A 22,305-nucleotide genomic window follows, 5' to 3' on the forward strand; every position below is an offset into this window, starting at 1 on the left:
TAGCCGTTGAAGCTTCTTATCCCAGCCTTCATTCCCTGCCTATCTGCGCGGTACCACTTTTCAACGTTCATCTGCTCCTGTTTATCACTCTTCTGCCTCCCGTGAGCATCTCACCACTGAAGCTCCTATCCCTGTCAGCCGCTACTCCAGGTCTCCATCACCTCAGCGCCGTCAATCCCGCTAGCCTCATGCCTCGCCGCTCTTCCTCCCCGACATTTTCTCGACGCTCGCAGACGGAAAACTAGACAGTGCAGCTTATGGAGGTGAAGCCACAGTGTCATCGACGTCCACAAACCCTTTACTTACCCTACCCACAGACTACAGTCTTCTTAACACCCAATTTGACGGTGTTACTGATCACTGCTCTCGACACTGGAGCACATTTACCCGTCATGAGGGCCACTTTACGCCGCTGCCTAAAGAAGTGCCTAACGCCCTCTAAGACGCCGAGCATACGTGTTGCCGATGATGGCACTGTTGACGCAATGCCCGCGTCGGCATCACCGGTCGTCACACGGTCGTCCCTTTCGCCGCCCTTGCTCGCTGCCCCTGTAACTTGAACAGAGTGTTACTCGACTGTCTTTCGGCACACTCTGCCCTCGTTGAATGTTCAACTAATACATACCGCCTTGACCTCCCTCTTCTATCGGATGCTCATGAAACGCCCATCAGTCTTCTAAGCCCCTCTTTTGTTCGTCTACCACCTCAAGTCGTCACGTATGTTTATATGTCATCGAACCCCCCCCCCCCCCCCCCCCGTCCCTGATGGCGACTATATTGTTACGTAGGAAGACGCACACGAAAAGTTATATAAAAGTATATTTACAAGGAAATACGCCGCACTTGGCCAAGAGGCAACAGCCCGCGCTAGCCTCCAATCGTCGTCGTCGTCTTCACCCTGTTCGCCTCTTTGTCATCGCAAATACTGTTCCGTAGCAATATTATCACCCCCGATACCTGACGTGCGGCTGAAGCGCTATGTTAGAGTCCAACATACCGTCGTCATAATTTCGGACAACCCCGTGTTCCTTCCACTACATTATTTTGGGCTTACCTCACAAGTGCTTCCCCAACAGATTTCGCTTGGCCAGCTCAGCGCTATCAAAGATAACGCCGTAGAAGTTATTGGTGTAGCCACTTCTTGTGATCATACCGAAGTTCCATGGTCAGGTGCTTCCTACAGCGCCATTTTTCGGTATATGATTGGATCATACCTTTTGCCTAAGCAGGCTGACGCCCTCAGCCAAGCTTTCGCTTATTTTACAGTAGCGACTCTGTGTCCATTCGCTTTCGGCCTTACTCTGTGTCCGCGTCACAGCGCGAAGTCATTCATAAGGAAGTGAAGAAGATGATAGCTTACGACATCATCGAGCCATCTAGTCCATGGGTAGCCACCGTCGTATCAGTCAAAAAGAAAGAGGGTACATGACGGTTCTGCATCCATTATCGCCAGCTCAACGAGATCACTAAGACAGACTTGTACCCTCTTCCTCGTACTGATGACGCCCGTGACTGACTCCACGGTGCCACTTATTTCTCGACCCTGGACCTTCGATCTCGCTACTGGAAAATCGCTGTAGACAATACGGATCGCGAGAAGACCGCGTTCGTCCCCCCTGGCGACCTTTATGAATTCATGGTCATGCCTTTTAGGCCTGTGCAATGCGCCAGCAACATTGAAATGATGGTGGACACGTTGCTTCAAGGTTTCAAATGGTCCACTTGTTTTTGTTCCCAGGACGACGTGACAGCATTTTCCACCGCTTTCGCGACCTATGTTGAGCGTCTATGGACAACTCTGCCTATTTCCCGGCGAGCTCGCCGGAAACCGCGGCTAAATTCTTCGAAGTGCCGCTTCGCTTTTCGATAAATTTTAATGCTTGGTCATCTTGTTAACGCTTCGGATGCCTGACGATACCCGGAGAGAATGCGGGTTGTCACGAACTTCCCCGTTCACCGCTCTACCCAGGATGTCCGTAGTTTTGTCGGGCTGTGCTGCTATTTTCGTCGTTTCGTGAAAGACTTTGCGACCCTCGCACACCCTCGTACGACATTTTCTTTTATTGTAGGGATCCTCTACATGGTGACGTACTTACTCGGCTAATCGCCGTTATAACTACTTCACCAATGCTCGCTCATTTCGAGCCCGCTGCCCCTACAGAAGTGCGCACGGAGGCCAGCTGCCATAGCGTCGGCGCAGTCTTGGCCCAACAACAGTGAGGCATGGACCGCGTTATTGCGTACGCTAGTCGTTTGCTGTCAAAAGTGGGACGCAACTACTCCATTACAGAGCGGAAGTATACTTGCTCTCTTCCGGGCGATCGCAAAGTCGCCGTCCCTGCTTGTATGGCCGGCCTGTCACTGACCACCACGCCCGCTGTTGGCTTTCTTCACTGAAAGATCTCGCAGGAAGCCTTGGTCGTTGGGCGTTGCGCCTACAGGAATGCTCTTACTCAGTTGCATACAAGTCTAGCCGTCTGCACCAAGAGTGCGACTGCTTGTCTCGCTGTTCTGTCGATCAACTTGACACATCAGACATCGGTCCTGGCCCTTGTGTCCTCTCCACGTCTCAGTTCTTCCACATTGGAGTTGAGCGACGCCGGGATGATTCCTTGCGATCGCTAATCGACCGCCTAGAATTCACGCCTAACGACGCCTCCCTACGCATGTTTGCCCTTTTGGATAGCAAATTATATCGCCGTAATGTCCAGCCCGATGGTCCTGATTTGCTTCTCGTCGTACCTAAACATCTGCGTTCAACTGTTATGCATCAGCTTCACGACGACCCAACTGCTGGGCACCTGGGAATATCCTGCACATACGACCGTGTTCGGTGCCGCTTCTTCTGGCGTGGTTTCACCCGTCCCGTTCGACGTTACGTCGCCGCTTGCGAGAAATGCCAACGCCGGAAACGACTGACCGTGCTCCCTGCTAGACCCTTCCAGCCGACCGCCATGTACCGACCGAACCATTCTTTCGCGTTGGTTTGGACCTTCTCGGTGCTTTTCCTGAATCAGCGTCCGCAACAAGTGGGTCGCCGTGGCCAATGATTATGCCACCAGATACGCGATCACTCGAGCGCCCCCCACCAAGGGGGGGGGGGGGGGGGTAGGTATTCTGTAAGAGCCCACCTAGTGGACTGTCCATTTCGGCCGCTGCTGATTGGATGCAGCTGTACTAACGAGGAGGAGACGAGCAGCCCTAGCCAATCAGGAAAGGCCGAAATGGACAGTCCACTAGGTGGACTCTTGCAGAATGCCTCCCCAGTTCTGCTATTGACGTTGCCGATTTTCTCCTGCACAACGTCACAGGGCCCCACGCCAGTTGTTCACGGACCGCGGCCGCACATTTTCGCCCAAAGTCATCGACGACATCTTGCGCTCCTGCTCAACGCAGCACAAGCTGACCGCTTCCTATCATCCTCAAATAAACGGTCTCACAGAGTACTTAAATCGCACCCTCACAGCCGTGTTCCCATGCATTTTCCATCAGAACGCCGTGAATTGGATCTTGCGGGATGACCTTACGTAACGTTTGCCTACAATTCATCACGCCATGACAACGCCGGATATTCGCCCTTCTGCTTGCTTTTTGACCATGAACCTAGGTTACCACTGAGCACGTCCCTGTTATCACATCGCCCAGCGAGTACCCACGTGATGCCATCGCTCGTGCCGACCACGTCAGGCAGATCGCCCGCTCTCGGCCTCACTAGTCAACGAGAAGCACCTGTATGACCGCCGGAATCAAAACATCCGCTTCTCATCCGTTTCTTTGGTTCGCTTGTTGTGCCCGTTTCGTCGTGCAGGTTTTCCCGAGGAGCTGCTGTCCCAGCACGTTGATCCTCACCGTGTCGTGCGTCAGGCGACGGACGTCAACTACGATATCGTTCCGGTCTCTCCTTCTACGCCAGCAGCGATCACGTCCAGTGACATAGTTCATGTAAGCAGACTCAAAGCATATACCACCCTGCCTCTGATCCAACATGTCTAGCTGCACCGAGACGGCGCTTCCAGTGCCGGGTGTAATGCTGCGGTACTACTGAAGGCGAAAGGAAAGAAACATCTCAGAGCAGAGACGACGACTGAATGCGAGCTGTCCACTATTTTATTTAGAACCTGGCATCTCAGTCTAAATACGCCGTGTAAGAAGTGTTTTCTTCACGTGACAATATATTGAATTACATGGTATGACCGCGAACTAAATTATGCGCCACTACTTCTCGCGCTTTAATCCCTGCTAATCGCTACTGAAAGCACATTAAAACCACCCAAGGAACGCAAAAGACATGTAACACACTATTTCATATAGCACACTGGAGGACTACGCTATGAGCTTCACAGGCGATCGCACAGGAATATGCTTGTTTTGCGCGAAATTGCAGATAATTACACTGTATAATGTTGATGTTTTGGCAAATTCTGCGTTCTAGGACTTCTCTAGGCGCAAATATGCATACCTAATTTTCTGAAAAACAAATCACAAGTCCGCAAGGCACGTCGACGATTGTCACTTTCCGCTTGTCCTGCGTGCGCTCCCACGCACGTTGAAATACCTTTGTGTGCAATGTTGCTTCTCCGAGGAAAACGGCGCACCGAAGTTCAATTTAAATAATATCGTTCAATTGCCGCATCACGACATGGAGGAAGGAAAAAGGAGAGAGCATTACGTCACGCAGCCAACCTTGGCAAGCGAACGCTCCGTGAAGCCCATACATTTGCTCAGTGGTGGCCCAGCACGTGACCTCTTGCATCGAGATCACGGAGCATGAATCGAGATTTGCTGAGACGTTTGGTTTCCAGTAGCTATGCCAGTAGTTTTTATTCGGTGCGCGTTTGTTCGGCTGCCCTGCCGTGGCTCTGCCTGCGGAGCGGGAACACTAAAACCAACTACGCACTTTGGCGTGCGATCACGCGTCGGGCCACCGTGTTTGTATTTAATCGCGTTGCGCATTGCTCCCTCCTAACGCTTTCCTTCCACCATGCATTATGACCTGTCAAAAAGTCAAGGGAGCGTGCTCGAGATGCACACATATATGTACGCACGTCATGGGTATGCCACGTACTTTTTTTCAATAATTATTTCGCAAGAAATTTACTCGTAAAATATGCTTGTCTACGACGCAATGCAGAACAAGCGCTGGAGTTTCGAGCTGGCACACAACGCCCCCTTGCGGACATCGCGCGAAATTTTTAGTCATACAAACAGAAAACTATTGCCAGCTGTAGCCAGCTGCGGTACGCCGGGAGACGTGCGAAACCAATGACAAAGAAGTTCGAGGGCCGTCTTTACGCCTGCGTGGTTAAGTGCCACAACTAGAAAAGCCGTAATATAGTCCTATAATTCTATTATTTTTCTATAAAACTACGAGCATGAGTGACTGCAACATTGGATTCCTGCCTAGGAGCGATCACGCACCGTTTTAGCTATTTCTACAGCTTCTGCGGCAAGCTTATCTACAGTTTATCTCCACACACAGGCTATATCTGTGTCTGCGTGACTGCGCGTGCGCCTTTATTCGCTGTTTTCCGTGCGTCTGAAACAGTTCTTAAAAATGAAATACCAACGTGCCCAGACTGCCACATTGCTTAAAGGGCCCCTCACCAGGTCTGGCCATATTGAGTTGACAAACGCAGAGCATACATTGCACGATAACGATCGTCTCTGCAATATATTACATCGCTACGCGCCGCGGAAAGATCTCAAATTTCAAACTGAACGCCGTTTTCCTTTCTCCTCGAGGCCACCGCGCTCCAAGCCTGAGGATGACGTACACGTGCTAGTGCGCCTACGTACACGTTTTCATTGTGACGTCGCTCGTGGTGACACGTGATTTCGAGAACTATTCAAGGCAACATCTGTTATTTGTGTAATACATGTTGCTTGAATCAATGCCTCCTTTACTAGATGCCCGCCGCGTTGCTCGCTTTCCCATTGTAGCGGCAGTTCCCTTGGTGGAAGTTAGTTCAGCATAAATTCCGTGAGGCGGCGCTCGTTGCCTTTTCAACTTCCGGCGGATGTGGCAGCGTCGGCTGAATGCATCCGCCGGCGCGTTATATGCGCGGGCGTCTGTTAGCGGGCGTTATCGCAGGCCTCCGAGACGGTAACAGATGCCTCGTTAATCTTAGAGGCCGCAGCAGGTGATTGCAAGTTGCAGGCGTTCGCCATGAGAGGCGCTCGTTCCTTTTCGCGGAGGAGAGAAAAGGGAGAGGGCCCGGAACCGAGCTACCGGACAACGCGGCAGGCATCTATAATAGTATAGTAAAGGAGGCATTTCTTGAATGGACGAATTAAAGCTTAGAGAAATAATAAAACACACAAAACCTATGTCTGCATGGTTTTGTTCTACTTCGCACCACAACAAGAGAGATGTACTTTCGTTTCGTCTGCTTGTTCCCACGTCGTGCAGCTCCAGTACGGGAGAACGCAGGGAAGGAATTTCGCTTGCGGAGGCTAGACGGGGCGAGGGGAGAGAGTGTCTCGTTTGGCAGTGTAGCTCCCCGCCTGAAATCATGGGTTCGCGGCACTGAAATACTTCTATCTCAACTATTAACGAGTCGATTTGAAAAAAAAATTGTGCGGCGGAACGCGCCCTAGAGGGCACGTAACAACTTTCAGCGTATAACAAAAATTTGCTATGGGGCCTGGTGAGGGGCCCTTTAACATATATGCCACTTACCTCTCTACAATGCTCCCAAAATGGCGTCAAAAGGGAGCTGAGAATAGTGCAGTTGAGGCGCGGCAGAAATGCGATGGCCCAATCTTATACTGCGCGTACATGGCCCACGCCTCCGTATTCTCGGTTCATCTATCCTATGGAAGACGACGATTTAGCTTCAGGTGATGTCTTAATGACGTAACTACTATTCTGGAAGCCTTCTAAGACAGGCAGCGCAAAAAAAACAACATTGGAAGCTTTAGTTTTCTAATAAACATCTAGATCACTCGTGGGCGATTATTTCTACACTCTAAGAACAGTTTACACCCTTTGGCGTGCCCCTTCTGCCACACAACGATAATCGTCATCTGCCTTGATACGTTTCCTTTCTTTATCGCTGCGAGCCCGGAACTTTCCAGTAACGAACGGCACGCGCGTTATCAGAAGGGGCACTCCAAAGGGTGTAAACTGTTCTATGCTGATAACGCGCGTGCCATTCGTTACTGGAAAGTTCCGGGCTCGCAGCGTTAAAGAAAGGAAACGTATCAAGGCAGATGACGATTATCGTTGTGTGGCAGAAGGGGCACGCCAAAGGGTGTAAACTGTTCTTAGAGTGTATGTCGTTACGGAAGTGCAAAGTATATATTTTCTCCCCGAGGAGGGCTACCTGAGGCTAGCAAAAAAAATGGCTGTGGCTTAGGTAAGGTTAAGCCCAGGATGCGAAGCATACTAGCCTTTATTTTAGTTGTTGAACCACTGTTTAGCCTGGTGAACTGCTGTTGCTTGGCTATATTTGGTTCGGCTAGACGAAGAAACAACTCATGCATTACTTCTTCGCCTTCAAGAGTGGAACGCGACAGCGTTCCCGTCGACCCGCCAAGGGGTGTAAGACAATGGGCTACAGGGCAGCGACTACGCGCCCCGCATTGGACGCGGTGAGCGTCGAGCAAAGCAGCGTTCGGCGCGGCAACGAAATGTGCGCCTGAGCAAGAGACGCACGCCTTAGAAACAGCGCGTTTCTAAGGCAACACCGCATTCACTAGAGGCGCTTTTGTACCGCTTTGAAGCGTTGTACTCGTGGCTCAGTGGTAGCGTCTCCGTCCCACACTCCGGAGACCCTGGTTCGATTCCCACCCAGCCCGTCTTGCAAGAGTTGAGCCAAAGCCACTTCTCCTCTGTCGTGACGTCACGGTGTCACGTGATTTCATGGTCACCGCCGCGCCTGAGGAGCTGGGTTGAGCCCTCGTAATATGCTTCGCATAAAACAACGAATGTGACCCCACATCGTGCAGGCAAGTTCAATACGGCACATTGATGAGACATCTTCCCTCCACTTTGAAAAATCAGCATGCTGGACGAAGTATTTCGGACACCAGACCGTCTGAGCGAAGGCACCCGTATCTGTCGTGTACATGGTCAAGTTTACAACAGGTGGTATGCATCGGCGTCTTGTGACAGCGCCGTGCAGTTGGGGCAGATGGCGTCGTCGATGAAGCCATGCCACTTGCAGGTGACCGCAGGGGCGATGGTTATCCTAAAGTCATTCAGGGGCTTCGGGATAGCCTTGTTCTCGGAGAAACGTCCTCCAATTTGTGACGTGTGATTTTGTGACGTTATGGGAGGGAGCGGGCACGCGGGGAATATTTTTGTGCTAGGAAAATTGTAAACGGATCCAGCACAGGTGTCGGTGGAATGCGTATTCTTCGTGTTGTCGTCTACTTGTTATTTGTTATGGCAGATAACCACTGCGATCCTGCAGCCAACAGTCGCTTTTATTGCGAAAGCAATTGGCCTCGAGCTCCACCACTGGAAAAGCTGGCGCCACCGTCGGCGTGACGTGCTAGGAGGGATCACGTGGACATAGCGGACGCGTCGGCTGCTTCGGGAGTGCCGAAGCGAGCTGAAAACGAGTTTAAATTCCCTTGTACGCTGCGGTCCTCATTTAGTGGCGAGATTTTCCCGCTTCGTGTGTCTTCTTTACAACGCTGGAAAGCACTACAATAGGTAGTGGCTGCCTTTGAAGGCGCGCAACATGGTAGGCATACTGCTCGGTGCCGCAGTGCCGGACGTACGCAACGGAGCCCGGTGTCAGCCTTATTCACACGTAGCCGCAGGACAAGAAGCTGCGTGAAGCTTGGCTAGCGAAACATAAACCGGCAAATAGTAATCGGCTACAACTCGGGTATGCAGCAAGCGCAGACGCGAGGAAGATTTCTGCTACGGCGCCGGGTCTGCGATGTTCAGAAAACGCGCACTGAGACGCTCTCCCGAATCCGCTGCCCGTCTAATGTCATGACGGTTTGGTCTATGAACTTGTCGATGCTACAGATACTGGCAAGTTCACTGGTGTGGAAAGGGAGCGGTAAGAAGCACATTAAAGAAAGCATGGCATATGGTCATGTTTGTGTTATGAATTCTATGCACTGGATTACAAAAAAGAAGCAGCGGGAAATCGCACGCTGAAAACACCAATAAACATACAGTGCGACGCAACTCGAGAAATAATATTGAAACGTCCAAGAATTTAGAAGAAAAAAAAAATATTGAATCGTCATGACGGCACATCACGTTGAAGTCTCTACAATGAAATTATTTTTGAGCAGCTCTGATAGCGCCCACGCAACAATGGTTGCTTGTATACTGTCAAATGCTCATATTCTGCGGCCTAAAGCTCATGGCACGGTGCGGAAGCGCGCACGCGGACAAGCATGCAGATGCGCAGTCGGTTGCTGCGAATCTGTGCGATCGCCGCATTGAGGCTTCATTCTATTACGCTCCATTTAGTTAGGCAACCACTATCAGAACATATTTCACATAGTTTTCTCTCAGCGTTTACCCCCCCTTTCACGCAAGAAAGCCGGTTCGGAAGTCTCCATCGCGGCGACCGCGCGCAGTGGCGTTCAATAATACGTATTCGGTAAAGAGATAGCGTCTGTAAATGACTGTGTGCTTCCAGTTTGCCCAAGAATATTATATAGACAGTAAGAAACTTCTCTCGTTTCGAAAGTACTTACAGAAATGTCCGGGAGAGCTCGCGCGTGGTGTTTTCAGTGAGCGCTGACAGCAAAACCTATGAGGAGCGCGCCACTGGATCCCTCATACTACGCCAGCGAGGCACTTACGATTGATGGCGACTCCGTAACTGCTCGCCGGCAATACTGCTCGCACTTTCGGCCCATCGGTGGTCATGGAACCTCCTTACACAGCTGCGCGTCACGTGACCGTGTGACGTCACGCCAGACCGAGAGACGGGGCCCCAGCTCGCGGCATCGATGGTGGAGGCGAAGCCTTGCGCGCCGAGAGGGCGCTCGGTGGTGTGACGTCACGCTAGGAGGATAAATGGGGCTACAGCTCGGCTCCTCGCAGTGGTCGGCGCGCTGCCTTGCGCTATGTCGGATGATGTATAGCCACAAGTTTAACAAAGGGCAACCATTTCCACACCATCAGCCGAACCAAGGCGCAGCCAAGGGTATTGCTTTCGCAATCTTTCAGGCTTAACCAAGCTAAGCCTTCAGCCAATTTTTTAAAGCAACGATAGAGACAAAGAGAGACAGAAAGACAACACTCACTCCAGTTTTCTGGTATTTTCTTTTCTCGTTTTTATTTACCAAAAATAGATTCATCTGATTGGCAGATTGTAGACAAATGCCGAGCGAAGCGAGAGTTCCCCAAACACAGCATTCGTCAAAGTCTTCCACATTTTTCATCGCCATGACAGCGTCAACGACGATTTAATTAAATTATAACAGTTTCAGTATTGCCGTCCAAGCGGTGTCTCCGAGTCAATGAATACAATACAGAAACAAAATTTGCCAAGCATGTGCCCCAGAAGCGCCACGCTCATAAATGAGACACGCAAACACATTTCCAAATTTGCTTTGACAAGTAATAAGTAGACACTTTCGTTACACTTCCTTTCTTCTCTTTCATGCTTGGAAAAAGTGTGTCTTGCCACATATGGCAAGAAAAATGTACAGGTGCACTCAACGTGCCGATTTACAAACTTGATAAACTGCAGAAACTACGGGGGTGGTCAAGTACAGTTCCGTGAAAAAGAAAACTGAAATAATATAACAATAAGCAGTGGAGTAAACAAAATTATCTGTAGCTGCCATAAAAAAAAAATCGTCCTCTGGGTCAAATGTGAACACTTCTTTATGGTCCATGGGAATCGCGAACAGAGCACGTTGCAAGCATTTTTCTAGGGTCCGCACACGAACGCGTTATTACGGAAGAGAACAGTATCGCACAGTCTTCAACGAGTGCGCAGCGACGGGTGCACTAGCATCCACCTCGTGACCAGCCCTAAACAGCTGTCTAAGGTTTCCACAGAACCAGGGGTGTTCATGTCTAAGCACGTTGATTCGCGCATAGAATTTAATAATGAAAAAAAGAAACCCCCTACAAAGCTTCGCACTAAATTTGCGCTCATCACTATTAGACGAAAAAGAAAAAAAAAATTGAGAGACAATTTGGAGTTCACAGCCAGGTCAGAGCCTTGTGCATGCGCAGGGGGTCCAGCCAAAATGGTGACCTCACGAGTGAACCTCGAAAACGAACACACCTCAATTCTATTTTCACTCCTCCCTGAAGCCAAAAGAAAAGCACCTTGTCAACAATTAGGCACTTAGAACGGTATCTTACCCCACCCTTCCCCCCCTCCAAACAGGCAGGCAGGCCGCGTTTGTAGGTTCCTGCCCCGCCGTGACGACTTTGGCACGAGGCCCGAATGAGCACATGGTTTCAAATGCAAACCGGGATACATTATGTATGTGTGTGTGTGACCATGGGAAGCCGGTCGCAAGCCTCTGCAGAGGCATCGAGACGAAAAGGTCAATTCTACAGAGCGTTCCACGCAGAGGTGCGTCTCCGATCTGCAAAACGTTCGGACGGCGTAGATAGTAATCAGCATGTCGTGCCCGTCTACTCGGATGCGTTCGCAGGTGCAGCACCATAGGGCACGGGTCAACGGTCGAGGCACATGCTCGAAAGAAAAGCACCAAGCGGTGGGCAGGCTCGTGTACTGACCGATGCGTCTTACAAGTTAGCCAGCGGCCGTCCGCGGCATCAGACAAACAGCTGCAGCCGTCAGGCTACACGTCCCGGCATGTGTCACGGGTGTTTTTAAACTGATGTCGCCTAAACCGTTTAAGTGAGCAGAATGCAATCACAGGGAATCTCACTTAACAGCGCTGACTGGTCAAACTGCCACAATACCGGACGAGGACTACAAGGCGGCGTCACTTGAAACTTTTCTCCGCGAGATGGCGCAACCTGTCGGGTGACGCCTGGTGGTGAGCAGGGTTGGTGTTGTTGGCTCAGCACTGAACACGAATCACCACGAGAAGACAGTAAAACGATGACGTCGGCGCCGATATCAGTTTTCGTACGGGCGCAATCAAACTTTTCCACAGTGGCACCAGTTGCTTGGATTTTATCGTAATTCTTTTAATTTCACGAGCTTTCGTCTTCAACAGTGAAACAGCGGGCCACGCCCCCTCCAATTACATTATAACATTCCTGGCTTTCTTTAGAAAGCACCAACAAGTGCGCAGCAAGACAGCAGTTCCGTACGGCAAGCTGTCGAGGGTTACGCTGCGAGAAATTTACAAAGCACCCAACAGTGCAAAACACGAGCAATCAAATTTAGAGTTCTCGCGCCGGTTACATACATCAAGGAATCGTCTCTACCCTGTCGGCCGGTGTTCCCCCAAGATTTGCCCGCATTGTCGGTCATTTCAGAAAAACATAAAAGCTGTCGGTCCGGGCATGGACTAACTTTTTGCATTGTCAGTACTGCCGCTTTTACAAAGGCGATATTTCGGTTCTTCTGACGCGGTCGCGACGTTAACTTCGACAGTGACCAAGGTCATTTGGTCGAAAGCAACGGTGAACTTGGAAACCCTTCGATGTTCACGGAGATGCAGCGGTTTTCGGGCGGTGTCCGAACCGATGACAGCGAGCCAATCGCACAACGGGCATGTACGTAAACGGAAAAAAACAAAACAAGACAAACGTACTGCAGAATCACACTGCAGCACTAAGCAGAGATTCGGCTGCTTTCAACGTATCTACACGACGTTTTGTACAATTCTGACGTTTGTACAAGTCTGTGTGCAAAACATGAAACTGAGCGGCAGGCCACAGGACAAGGCATTTTAAGTACGACGATCGGCTGGGGACGCTTTGCACACCGACGGCACGTGGCTGGTGAATTCGACGACACGGCTTTGAGGGCTTGTCCCGACAACACCCGTGCTTGCTAAACAGCGCCACTCGCCGTAATTGGTCATGTGACCGTCCCCAGCTGACCTCTGTACTCTCGATGCGTCTTCCAATGCCCCCTGCTTTGTAAGCTACAGCGTTTCTGACCGGTCCCTTCGACTCCGCAATGATAGTTTCCATCGGTCATCGCAGTTTGGAGCGTTAGTGTGTGGTGTACACGACGCTGTCACCCACTGTGGCTAGCCGCTTAATACCAAGCGCTTTATGGAGCACATGTCACGAGCTCTACAGTCCTGTGTCTCACACGCTCCTTTCATCAGCGCTCGGAATAAGTCACACGAACGCCTCTTCACACGGTTCAGGATTACTGCCCCACGCACGCTCCCCAAACAAGGAGCTTGCGATGCTCCCACCACCAACTGTCCGCCAAAATCGAAGAGACCGATCTCCAGCTGTTTTCGAGCATGTATGCTACGCCGATCCAGAACACAACTACTACGCTGGTCAAAAGGCGACGAGCACTTCCACCAACAGAGCGCAGGTAACATAGCCCCGGCTAAACGGTACGTCTAGCGTGCAATCATTTTCACTGATCACTGGTAACGGCGGCGCCACCTGGCAAGCAGTGCCGCTGTGAGCTGGTGACAAGCGTGCTGCACATAATCTGTCACACAGCCACCAGGAGCCGCGACGGCAATGTGGCCCCATTCTGGAGGGACGAGAAGCACGCGAGAGTGCTAAGTTTAGGTTTTTTTTTTAGATATATATAAATCGGAACCGAAATTCACCAACACATGACTGCCGGGCGTCCCGGACTGACCCGCTCTCGGTCGGTCTATTCAGCGTAGGTTCTGTTCTGGACCACTGCGACAGTCAGCCTTCAACCTTGACACGAACGCTGCTCCTCTGCGGCACTCCTACATCCCCCGTGCTGCGAATAACGGTGCTTCAATGGAGCCGCCATCGTCACTGCACACAAGAACGGCAGTTGCCGTGGCTCATGATCTGCTCAGCAGACGTCTGCTTCAAGAACTTAGTTCCTGTTGTTTGTTTTTACAGCGTCGTTCGTGTTAAGGGTGGCCGCGACTGACTGCACATCCACTGTACAGCGCGTACGCTCACGAAATGTCGACATCGGTTTCTTAGAAAGAAAAAAAAATGGAGACAAAAAACAAGAACATGGAACGTGAGCGCGCAATTTGTGCCGCAGCGCCCCCTAGAGGAGGGCGGTCGCGCCGTGCTGCATGCGACTGGCGGACGCGGTGTCGTCCACGTTGGCCGGCGCCGCCGCCGCGTGCCTGCTGCTGCCCGGCGCCCCTCCTCCCGCGGGCTCGGGGCAGAAGAGTCCCTCCTCGAGGAAGACGTCGTCCTCGTCTCCCGGGGCGTGGCAGCGGATCTGCTGCAGGAAGACGGCGCGTCGCCGCTTCTCCAGGATCTCGTCCATGGCCAGCCGGCGGTCGAGCGTCGCCAGGGTGTGCATGTAGTCGGTCGTGTTGAGCCGGTCGCGCGAGAAGAGGCGAGACCGCGACGCGCCGTTCAGCGCCAGGGTCGTCGAGGACGACGGCGACGCCTGCTGGCCGCCGCTCACGCCTGCGTCAGCGAGAGGAGAAGGGAGCGGACACAGTCTGAGATCGGAGAACGTGGCAGCAACAGCGACTACCTTGGCAACGCTACCGCTAGCGAGTGCCGCGCTACACTAAGAGTTCACAAATATCGCGAAGACAATTGCGCAAATACGTTGTTAGAGTGTCAGAGTATACATACACAAGTAGATAAATAGGAGGTCAGTCTTCACGAAACCATAAGGTTTAAATACTGTAACTATAGGATAAAACACTCGCGGGACCGGTGAACATTAATTATCTTCGAAATAGACGCTTCGAAGATTGGTGGTGCATAAGTAGAGAAGAACCAGAGTGACGTCGAATGGTGATAAGTACATGGCCACAGGATGGCATAATGCGCTTAGTAGACAGCAATGGGTTCACATTAAGGATACAATTAAGGTGGCGTTTAAGTTCCACAAAAAAAAATGTATAATAATTGTCACCGTCACCGACGCGGAATAAAACGTCGAGAATAAAAGATTTGGTCGCAGCCTGCGAAGCGACTTCTTGCGGCGAAGACCGGAGGAACAGTTCCCGTCCGGCTGTAAGCAACGCATGGATGATCGAGACCACGTTCGGGCCTATCTGCTGTATATCTTAACAAGCTGTCCGGTAATTTCAGGCAGACAATTCGTTTTTTTTTTCTACACCTTCAGAACGGCCTTACGCACTCTATACTGAAAGCCATCTGGCGAGCATGGCCAGCAAGAAACACGAAAGCCAAAAGATGACGGCAAGAACGACACCGCTCATTTGTTCGTTGCTTCCCATTGCTGGTCGTCGTAAGGTCACTGCATGAAAGGTCAACTATCACGTCCCCTCCTTCCCCTCCCCTCTCTCTCTTTCGAGACCGCTCAAATACGCTATAACAAAACGACCCAGTGCAACGTAAACGGGTGCACAGACATCGAAAAAGAAACCCCACGTTGAAATTACTGGCCACCTCCCTCTTGCTTTTTTTGAAGTGGCGTCCCAATATGCTATCCGCAGAAACCACAGGAAATCCTCACAGGCGTACACAAAGCAGACGAATAATCTGTTACGTTCGTTAGGGTTTTGCAGACACAATGAGCATCCGGATGTATTTCGTGGTCCCAAAACCTACAAGCCCGCGGACAGCATTATTAACCACAGATCTCCTTGTACGCCGCCGTTTCTCGCCGGTCGCCAACAAGCTTAACAAGGACAACCCAAAGGGGCCATCCCAACATCCAGATTATAGTATCCTCTTACACATGTACAGTAACTGCACTGCAAGGCTTCGTCTCCAATTGTAACAGCAAATTCTAAGACTCAAGGCCACTTACAAACACATGCCGCACCAGGAACAACAAAAACGTCAGTTTACGTGCGCCAGGGAACCTCCGTGAGTCTTGTGGCCGCGAGACCAAGCAGAAATAAAAAAAACGAGAAAAAAAAGAGCAAATTGGGGGGAAAAAAAAGTGCGCAGCGTGCCCCGAGGCGACGCCGCCGAAATTTGCTCGGAACAAAAGGCGCGCCAAGCCGCGGAACACGCTTTATTTTTAGGCTTCTGTCTTCCCCGTCCGCGTCCGCACTGTAGCTGCTTCGCGGTGTGTGCGTGTGCGTGTGTATGTGTGTGCGCGTACTTCTTTCGCCGCCTACAGCGCCGGCACATCGCACGCCGGGTCGTCGTCACGCTACACGAGCGCCAGAAGCCAACACGCAGGCGCAGGCGGCGGTCACGGACAACTGTATAGCAGGAGGCTCGGCTCGGCTCGGCTAGGCTCGTCTTTGGTCGGCCGCGCGCGCGCCATCTTCATTGGTACACACAAGCACGAAAATGCGCGCCTCCGAGCTTACGCGCCATGGCTGACTAGAGACCCCTGCTCACACAGCTATGTGTGCCCGTACCACACGGTGAGCGAGCGAGCGAGTGCCGAATTTTTCGTCCGACACGCCCGGCCGATCACCTTCGCGGTTCGAAGGAAAGACGCCTGCCCGCGCCGCCGCAGCAGCTTTGCATCTTCAGGAAGCCTCTGAGAACGGATAAATATATCAGGAACGGGCCCGAGGAGAAGGAACAGTCAAAAGGGCCGCTGCGCCAACTCCATAGCTATACAGCGGCTCTCGGTATGTATGTGTGCCACCAGGAAGGACCGCTGGCGATAGACGGCATTCTGAAAGGATTCCTCTTTAAAAAGAAATTCCCTTCCTGAATTATCTTTTTCTCTTGTTTCCCGCGCAAACGCGACACGGCGCCGATACAGCGCGCATGCTCTATAGGAAGCCACCGTGAACTCCACTAGAGCCTGTGAAGACGCGCAGGTCAGAAGCGGCGGTCACGCCAACGGGAGGCGAATCTATGTAGTAAGGCAGGAACCCGGGTAAGACTAAAACAAAAATTCAATATAAGTAGCTATATATAATCGAAACGACGCTTCGTGCAATGTCTCTTGATCAAATAATGCGCTGAGTGCGATAGAGGTGAGTAAGAATCGCGGTTTCCGTTTATGCGCTATATAACCAGACAGTTTTCCTCTACGACCCCGCGCAAAAGCGTTTCCGGCTTCTCTGCGCCGATCTCGCGGAAATCTCCAGCGATTCTCGGCGAGATATTGCGGAAACATCGCTATACAGAAATCCCGCACACATCTTTACTCGCGAGGGTCTCGAATAAACCCCAAAGCGTTATTAAACCTTTCTTTTTCTTTTTTTTTTCCTGGCTTAGAGTGTTAGATATACATGTAGCACGAAGTTATAGCGCAGAAAAGGCACAATCACACGGGAAAGTACGAAGCGGTTGTTCGTCGAATCTAAAAGTTATCGCAGAAATCTCGTGACACGGGCACCGCACCGACATGTTACGAGAAAGTATTCGAACAAGGGGCTTACTTACATTATTTACACTGACACGGCAAGCGAGCCCATGCACAAAAACAAAGATGGCGGACCAGGACACGCCTCGCGTCCTCGTTTTCACCCGCTACAATGGAAGAGCCTAATCCGCAGAATCGGTTGAATGCGTACAATGAGCGCAACAGTATCAACAGTATAAAATGGTGTCTCCACTGAAGATATTAAGTAACAGGATCGAGGCATGAGCCTCGCCATCTTGGTCTGCGATACAGAACGCTGTCTGTACATACTTTACGCATTTGTTGTCATGTATACGGTCGCTTTGCAGGCAAGTCGCACTGACGCCTTCGAATCGAGGGCGCCATTACGTACGCAAAGCGGCTTCTCGCAGGGCGGGCATAACGTATTCAGTTTAACAACGCGTAGCGCATGCTTGCAAGTCCGTCGGCCTCTACGTTCTCCTCCCTATACAACCCATTCCGGTGAACTCAAAAAAAGTTGACGCGATAAGCTCATCGCAGTCTTTCAGTGTTGCTTGCGCGCCACATTTCGCTGCCTCCAACTCTCGTTTCAGGCGGTGTAGAGCTACTCCTTGAATCACTCACAAACAAACACGCCGCACTGTATATCCCAGTATCGCCCCGCCGCCGACGAAGCTAGAGGACACCCAGCTGCTCTCGCCACAAACACCTTTTCCAAGGAGTGACCCGCTCCTATTAAACACCGAGGCTTTCAGACGGGGCGTTGTCGTCCGGGTAGCTATGGCTAGACAAGGGACGGCGACTATTACTGTTTTTTTTTTTCTTACCACGTGGGCATGCAGGCACGCGCGCCGTGGAGAGCGCACGCCTCGCGCATAAACGAGCGCGTAAATGCGCCTCGTCGCGCGCTTCCGGCGCGATATACGCTCGAAGCGAGTCGGAAAGCGCGCGGCGCTTCTCGGCACACGCGCATATCGCAGCATCAGAGCGAACGCGAAAAAAGAAAGAAAGAAAGAGAAAGAAAACGTAACGATGTAACTCCCAGGAAACGTTAAAAAAACACAGAAATGGAAAAGAAGAAAAGAAAAACGTCGACGCAACGGTATGCGTTGTTCTGTAACAGTGCGCTTGCCCCGTGAAGAAGTTCAGCAAAGAAGAATAAGAAACAGAACATCGGAGAGACATAATTATTCGTCTCGGAAGTAAGGCGCAACACGGACGAAGCGTCGCCGAGGCTGTACAGATATAACCGAAAAGATGGGGAGAGCGGAGATATACGGCGCTTCCGGGTGTTCTTTCGTCACTAAAAGCGAAGAACGGTAATAAGAAACGCACGCAGAGTAATACGCAGAGGACACGCTCGTACACGTAACAGCCAAACCGGATCAACAAAAGCACCGACTGTGTATTGACGGCCGCGCACGGTCTGCGTTTTCATCGAGCGAGTGGGCGTCATTCCGGCACAGTTAAACGGCGTCCACGATGGCACCCGTTAATCAGGATATCGCGCGGAGCATCGGCAAGCGCGGGTGAAACGAGAACGTCCGAGGAGGCGACACGGGGAGTGAGTTTAGTGCGCGGGCTACCCGAGAGATGTCGGTACCGACACGAGGGCCCTACGTGCGTCGCCGATAAAGCTAATTAATCTAACCGAGTTACGGCTGGACCCCGCTGTTTTGTCGACCGAACGAGGGGGGAGTCAGGGCGCGGAGTCAAGTGAACGAAATATTTAAAAAATAGAGCTTGCAGTTTCGTTGTGGTTTCACCGAGGCAAGTTGCTGGTCCTAAGCCAGGTCTTTAATATTTACCGAAGCTTCGAGGAGCTACGACCAATAGCGTGATCCTGCTTTGATTAAGCTTTAGTAAGTAACTCGTAACGTGATCGTCGACCAAACATCACTGCAGCAGCGGACGGTTGACTAACCGCGGCAAAAGTTGATAACTTACACAGTCTGGATGGTTGCTTCGGTTAGCTGGGCAAAAGAAGCTTTTTTTTTTTTTCAGCACTTAGTATTCCTGGTAAATCATAGGCAACGGGGAGAAAGAGTTCCAGCGCAAGCGGGTTCCGCTTAACCCGATAGCGCCGTCAATGCAAACTATGATCCGGTGTTTTCAGCAGTATCGCGGCATAGGAATATTTTTCCCAAAGGGCACCCACCCGAAGTCAACTTCGAAGTAATGCGAGCAGGGATGCAATTTTAACGGAAGTTAACGTGTACACCTCCGTCCGTCGTTAGTTAGCTCCATCAAACCCACGGGCACACTCAGTGCCGGCTGCATGAATTCTATAGAGCTACATTGAAAAAAAAAAAAGAAAACACAGGGCCACCGAGACAGAGCCTGGGTACTAATCTTAAGCTCGGAAGCAGTCACCGTGCCTGACGTTAAGCTATGCGTAATGTTGTCATAGCCAACGTTACTAGAATAGGTCCGATTAGTCTAGTAACGTTGGTCATAGCAACAAAACTCCAGCATTAAATCATAACGGAATTAGCGACGGGCCATAAAAAAACAAGTCTTTGTTAAAGCCATACCAAGCGGTGGTTAGCTTACGGTAGCAATTGTTATAATTTGGTGGTTCGCTCAAGTCATAACGTCGTTTCCTTCAGTTCTATTGTTATTTAAACCATGCATGTAGTACTCATTGCTACTCTACCTATGTTCAAGCCTCCTCCCCTTCTCTTCCCCCTTAATTTAATGCCGATTTAATAAGGTGGTTATAAATGAAATGACACAAATGTTACATGCACCTTTCACGCTGCCTTCTTCCTCAGCCTTGGCGCCTGCCAAGTGCACGTGCACGACATCATCGATATGCGCGCGGTCTCGTTGTTTTGATTGCGAAATGAATTGAGCAAACAAACAGCCATATGCCTTAGCCAGCCAGCCATACGGCGACGTGTCGGTCTTTCTGGTGATGATGATGATGATGACCTTTCAAGATATGGCACGTACCCACAGCGGAAGACGGGTCAAGAACCGGGGAGTTTGAACGCAGCTATATATTTATACGAACGAATGGGTAAATGAAAAAAAAATGAAATTTTTCTGCTGCAACAGTGTTCGTCGTAATCTATTTACGACGAACGTTTCGCATGGGACGTCTTTTCTTATTTCACTTTTTTTCGTTTCTTTCTTTTTCGATGGGCCAGCGCATATTCAGACGCACAGGGCGAATAGAAAAAAAAAACGCCGATATATAACTTTCTCTTTTTTTTTTTTTTTTTGAGACAGTTCATCGCACCGCCGGTTCGCTTGTACACGCCGCAATTTTCCTCAATCTTTCCCCGCAACGTCTAGGGTTTCCCCCTTTATTCTCGGCATACTTGGCTACTTTGTTATTTCATTTATTTATTTATTCCTGTTTTCTTTTCCGCTCGGTTAGGAGGAGATCGCGTGGGCTCGCACCGTTCGCTCCGATTCGAGGAGAGCGCGCGCTCTAACCGCCGCTTCCACGCGGAGGCGCAATTTTCCGCCGCCGTCGTTGTTGCCGCCGTTGTGTAAACAAGAGAGCGCGATGAAGTGTGCGGGGGGAACGGCGATCGAGATATTTCAGGCCAAGTTTCTCGCTTTTTTTTCTTTAGCTTATTTCCTGCACCATTTCTTTTTCTGCGCCGCTCCCTCAACCCTTCTGCAGCAGTAACTTGTGGCTGCTTTCCTGTTTTTAACCACTCGCGAGCGCTTGTTCTGGAACGCGTCGGTCGGCTGGACCTTTCTTCTTTTTTTTTTTTGCGTACGCGCAAGACGAAGCTATCTTGCAGAAAATCCGGCGTCGGCATCCGGCGCCGGCGTAGCCGTGAGCGATAATTCCCGTATACATTCAGGTATATGTATAAGTATGCCACGCCTTGCTATATGAGATGCGCATGTACGGGTTATATTGCCACATCATTCTATCACTAAAGTTGCTCGCACCTTCTTGACAGAGTTATTCCTTCGAATTTTGAGAATGACAGCCCACAAACAAATGTCACAATACAACACACCGACAGCGCATGCTTACTCTGTTAAATCTTCTCAGACTTAAATGTTGAAAGTGCGAAACTTTAACGGAAACCTAAAAATGACGTAATACTATTGGCGCGGCTGTGGACTACCTCCGGGATCGGCCAGCGAAGAGGCCGCGTTTCTACCAGAAAGCACGCCTTCGGGCATAGCGTTCGCCGCCAGCGTTTCTTGGTAAAAATTAATGTTAGATACACTACAGTTGCCAGGAAGCGTGAGAAGCCGTCAGGGATCTTTGAATACAATCGCGTTTCACTCTTTAAGGCGAAGCTTAAGCGTCCTCCAAATTTCTTTTTTTTTTCTCCCTACCTCTTGTCTTGTGTTTCCGATGCTAAATGTTAATTTCCGCTTTTGATTGATTGGGACTTTGCGTCTTAGAATCGTAGCAATGCCACAATTGGTCACTGAGCTTAATTAAGTAGGAGACACTAATGAGAAGTATTATTTATTTATTTATTTATTTACTTATTTATTTATTTATTCGTTTATTTATTTATTACCATTCTCGCCTATACTAGCATTACAGCAAGGGATAGATTCTATATAATTCCATAATGTAATGGACACTCAAATCAAGCCCGCAAAGCGCGGTAGAAATCATCATTAGACGCTATGCAAACATCTGTAGGCGAAAGAACATTCCACACCCTTACGGTCCAAGGAAAATACGAATATCAGCAGGCGTCGTCTCCAAAAGAAAATTCATAAAGTTTCAGACTATTGTCTCTTGTTTTCGAAATATATGATGGCAGGCTAATCAGGTTAGGCTTATAGTCTTCTAACATTCTATTTCCGTTCATTCGGCGGAATATGGTTGATCACTAGCGGGAGAATGAATGACGTCTATGCTTCACTCCTTTTTTTTTTTTCTTCCGTAGCACCAGCACGTCAAGTGTGACGTCAGAGGCTTCTAAACTTTTGGTGTGTGTGTGTCTGTGTGGGAGGGGGGGGGGCGGAGGGGGTATTCCAGCGTGTGCGAATTTACTTTTACGGACAAATGCTCGGAGGCATC

At 50.5% G+C, this 22,305-nt stretch overlaps 1 protein-coding gene across 1 annotated transcript in view; it reads right to left on the minus strand.

Moving 5' to 3' along the window:
• Window positions 1–10,227: 10,227 nt before the first annotated feature.
• The window catches only part of LOC139057566 (uncharacterized), a 93,805-nt gene continuing 81,727 nt past the window's right edge, over window positions 10,228–22,305 (minus strand). The window contains exon 2 of the mRNA XM_070536008.1: window positions 10,228–14,473. Coding sequence (XP_070392109.1) covers window positions 14,100–14,473 — 374 coding nt within the window. The 3' untranslated portion in view covers window positions 10,228–14,099. The remainder of the gene's footprint in view (window positions 14,474–22,305) is intronic.

Source organism: Dermacentor albipictus, chromosome 3, assembly GCF_038994185.2.
Source record: "Dermacentor albipictus isolate Rhodes 1998 colony chromosome 3, USDA_Dalb.pri_finalv2, whole genome shotgun sequence".
NCBI lineage: Eukaryota > Metazoa > Arthropoda > Arachnida > Ixodida > Ixodidae > Dermacentor > Dermacentor albipictus.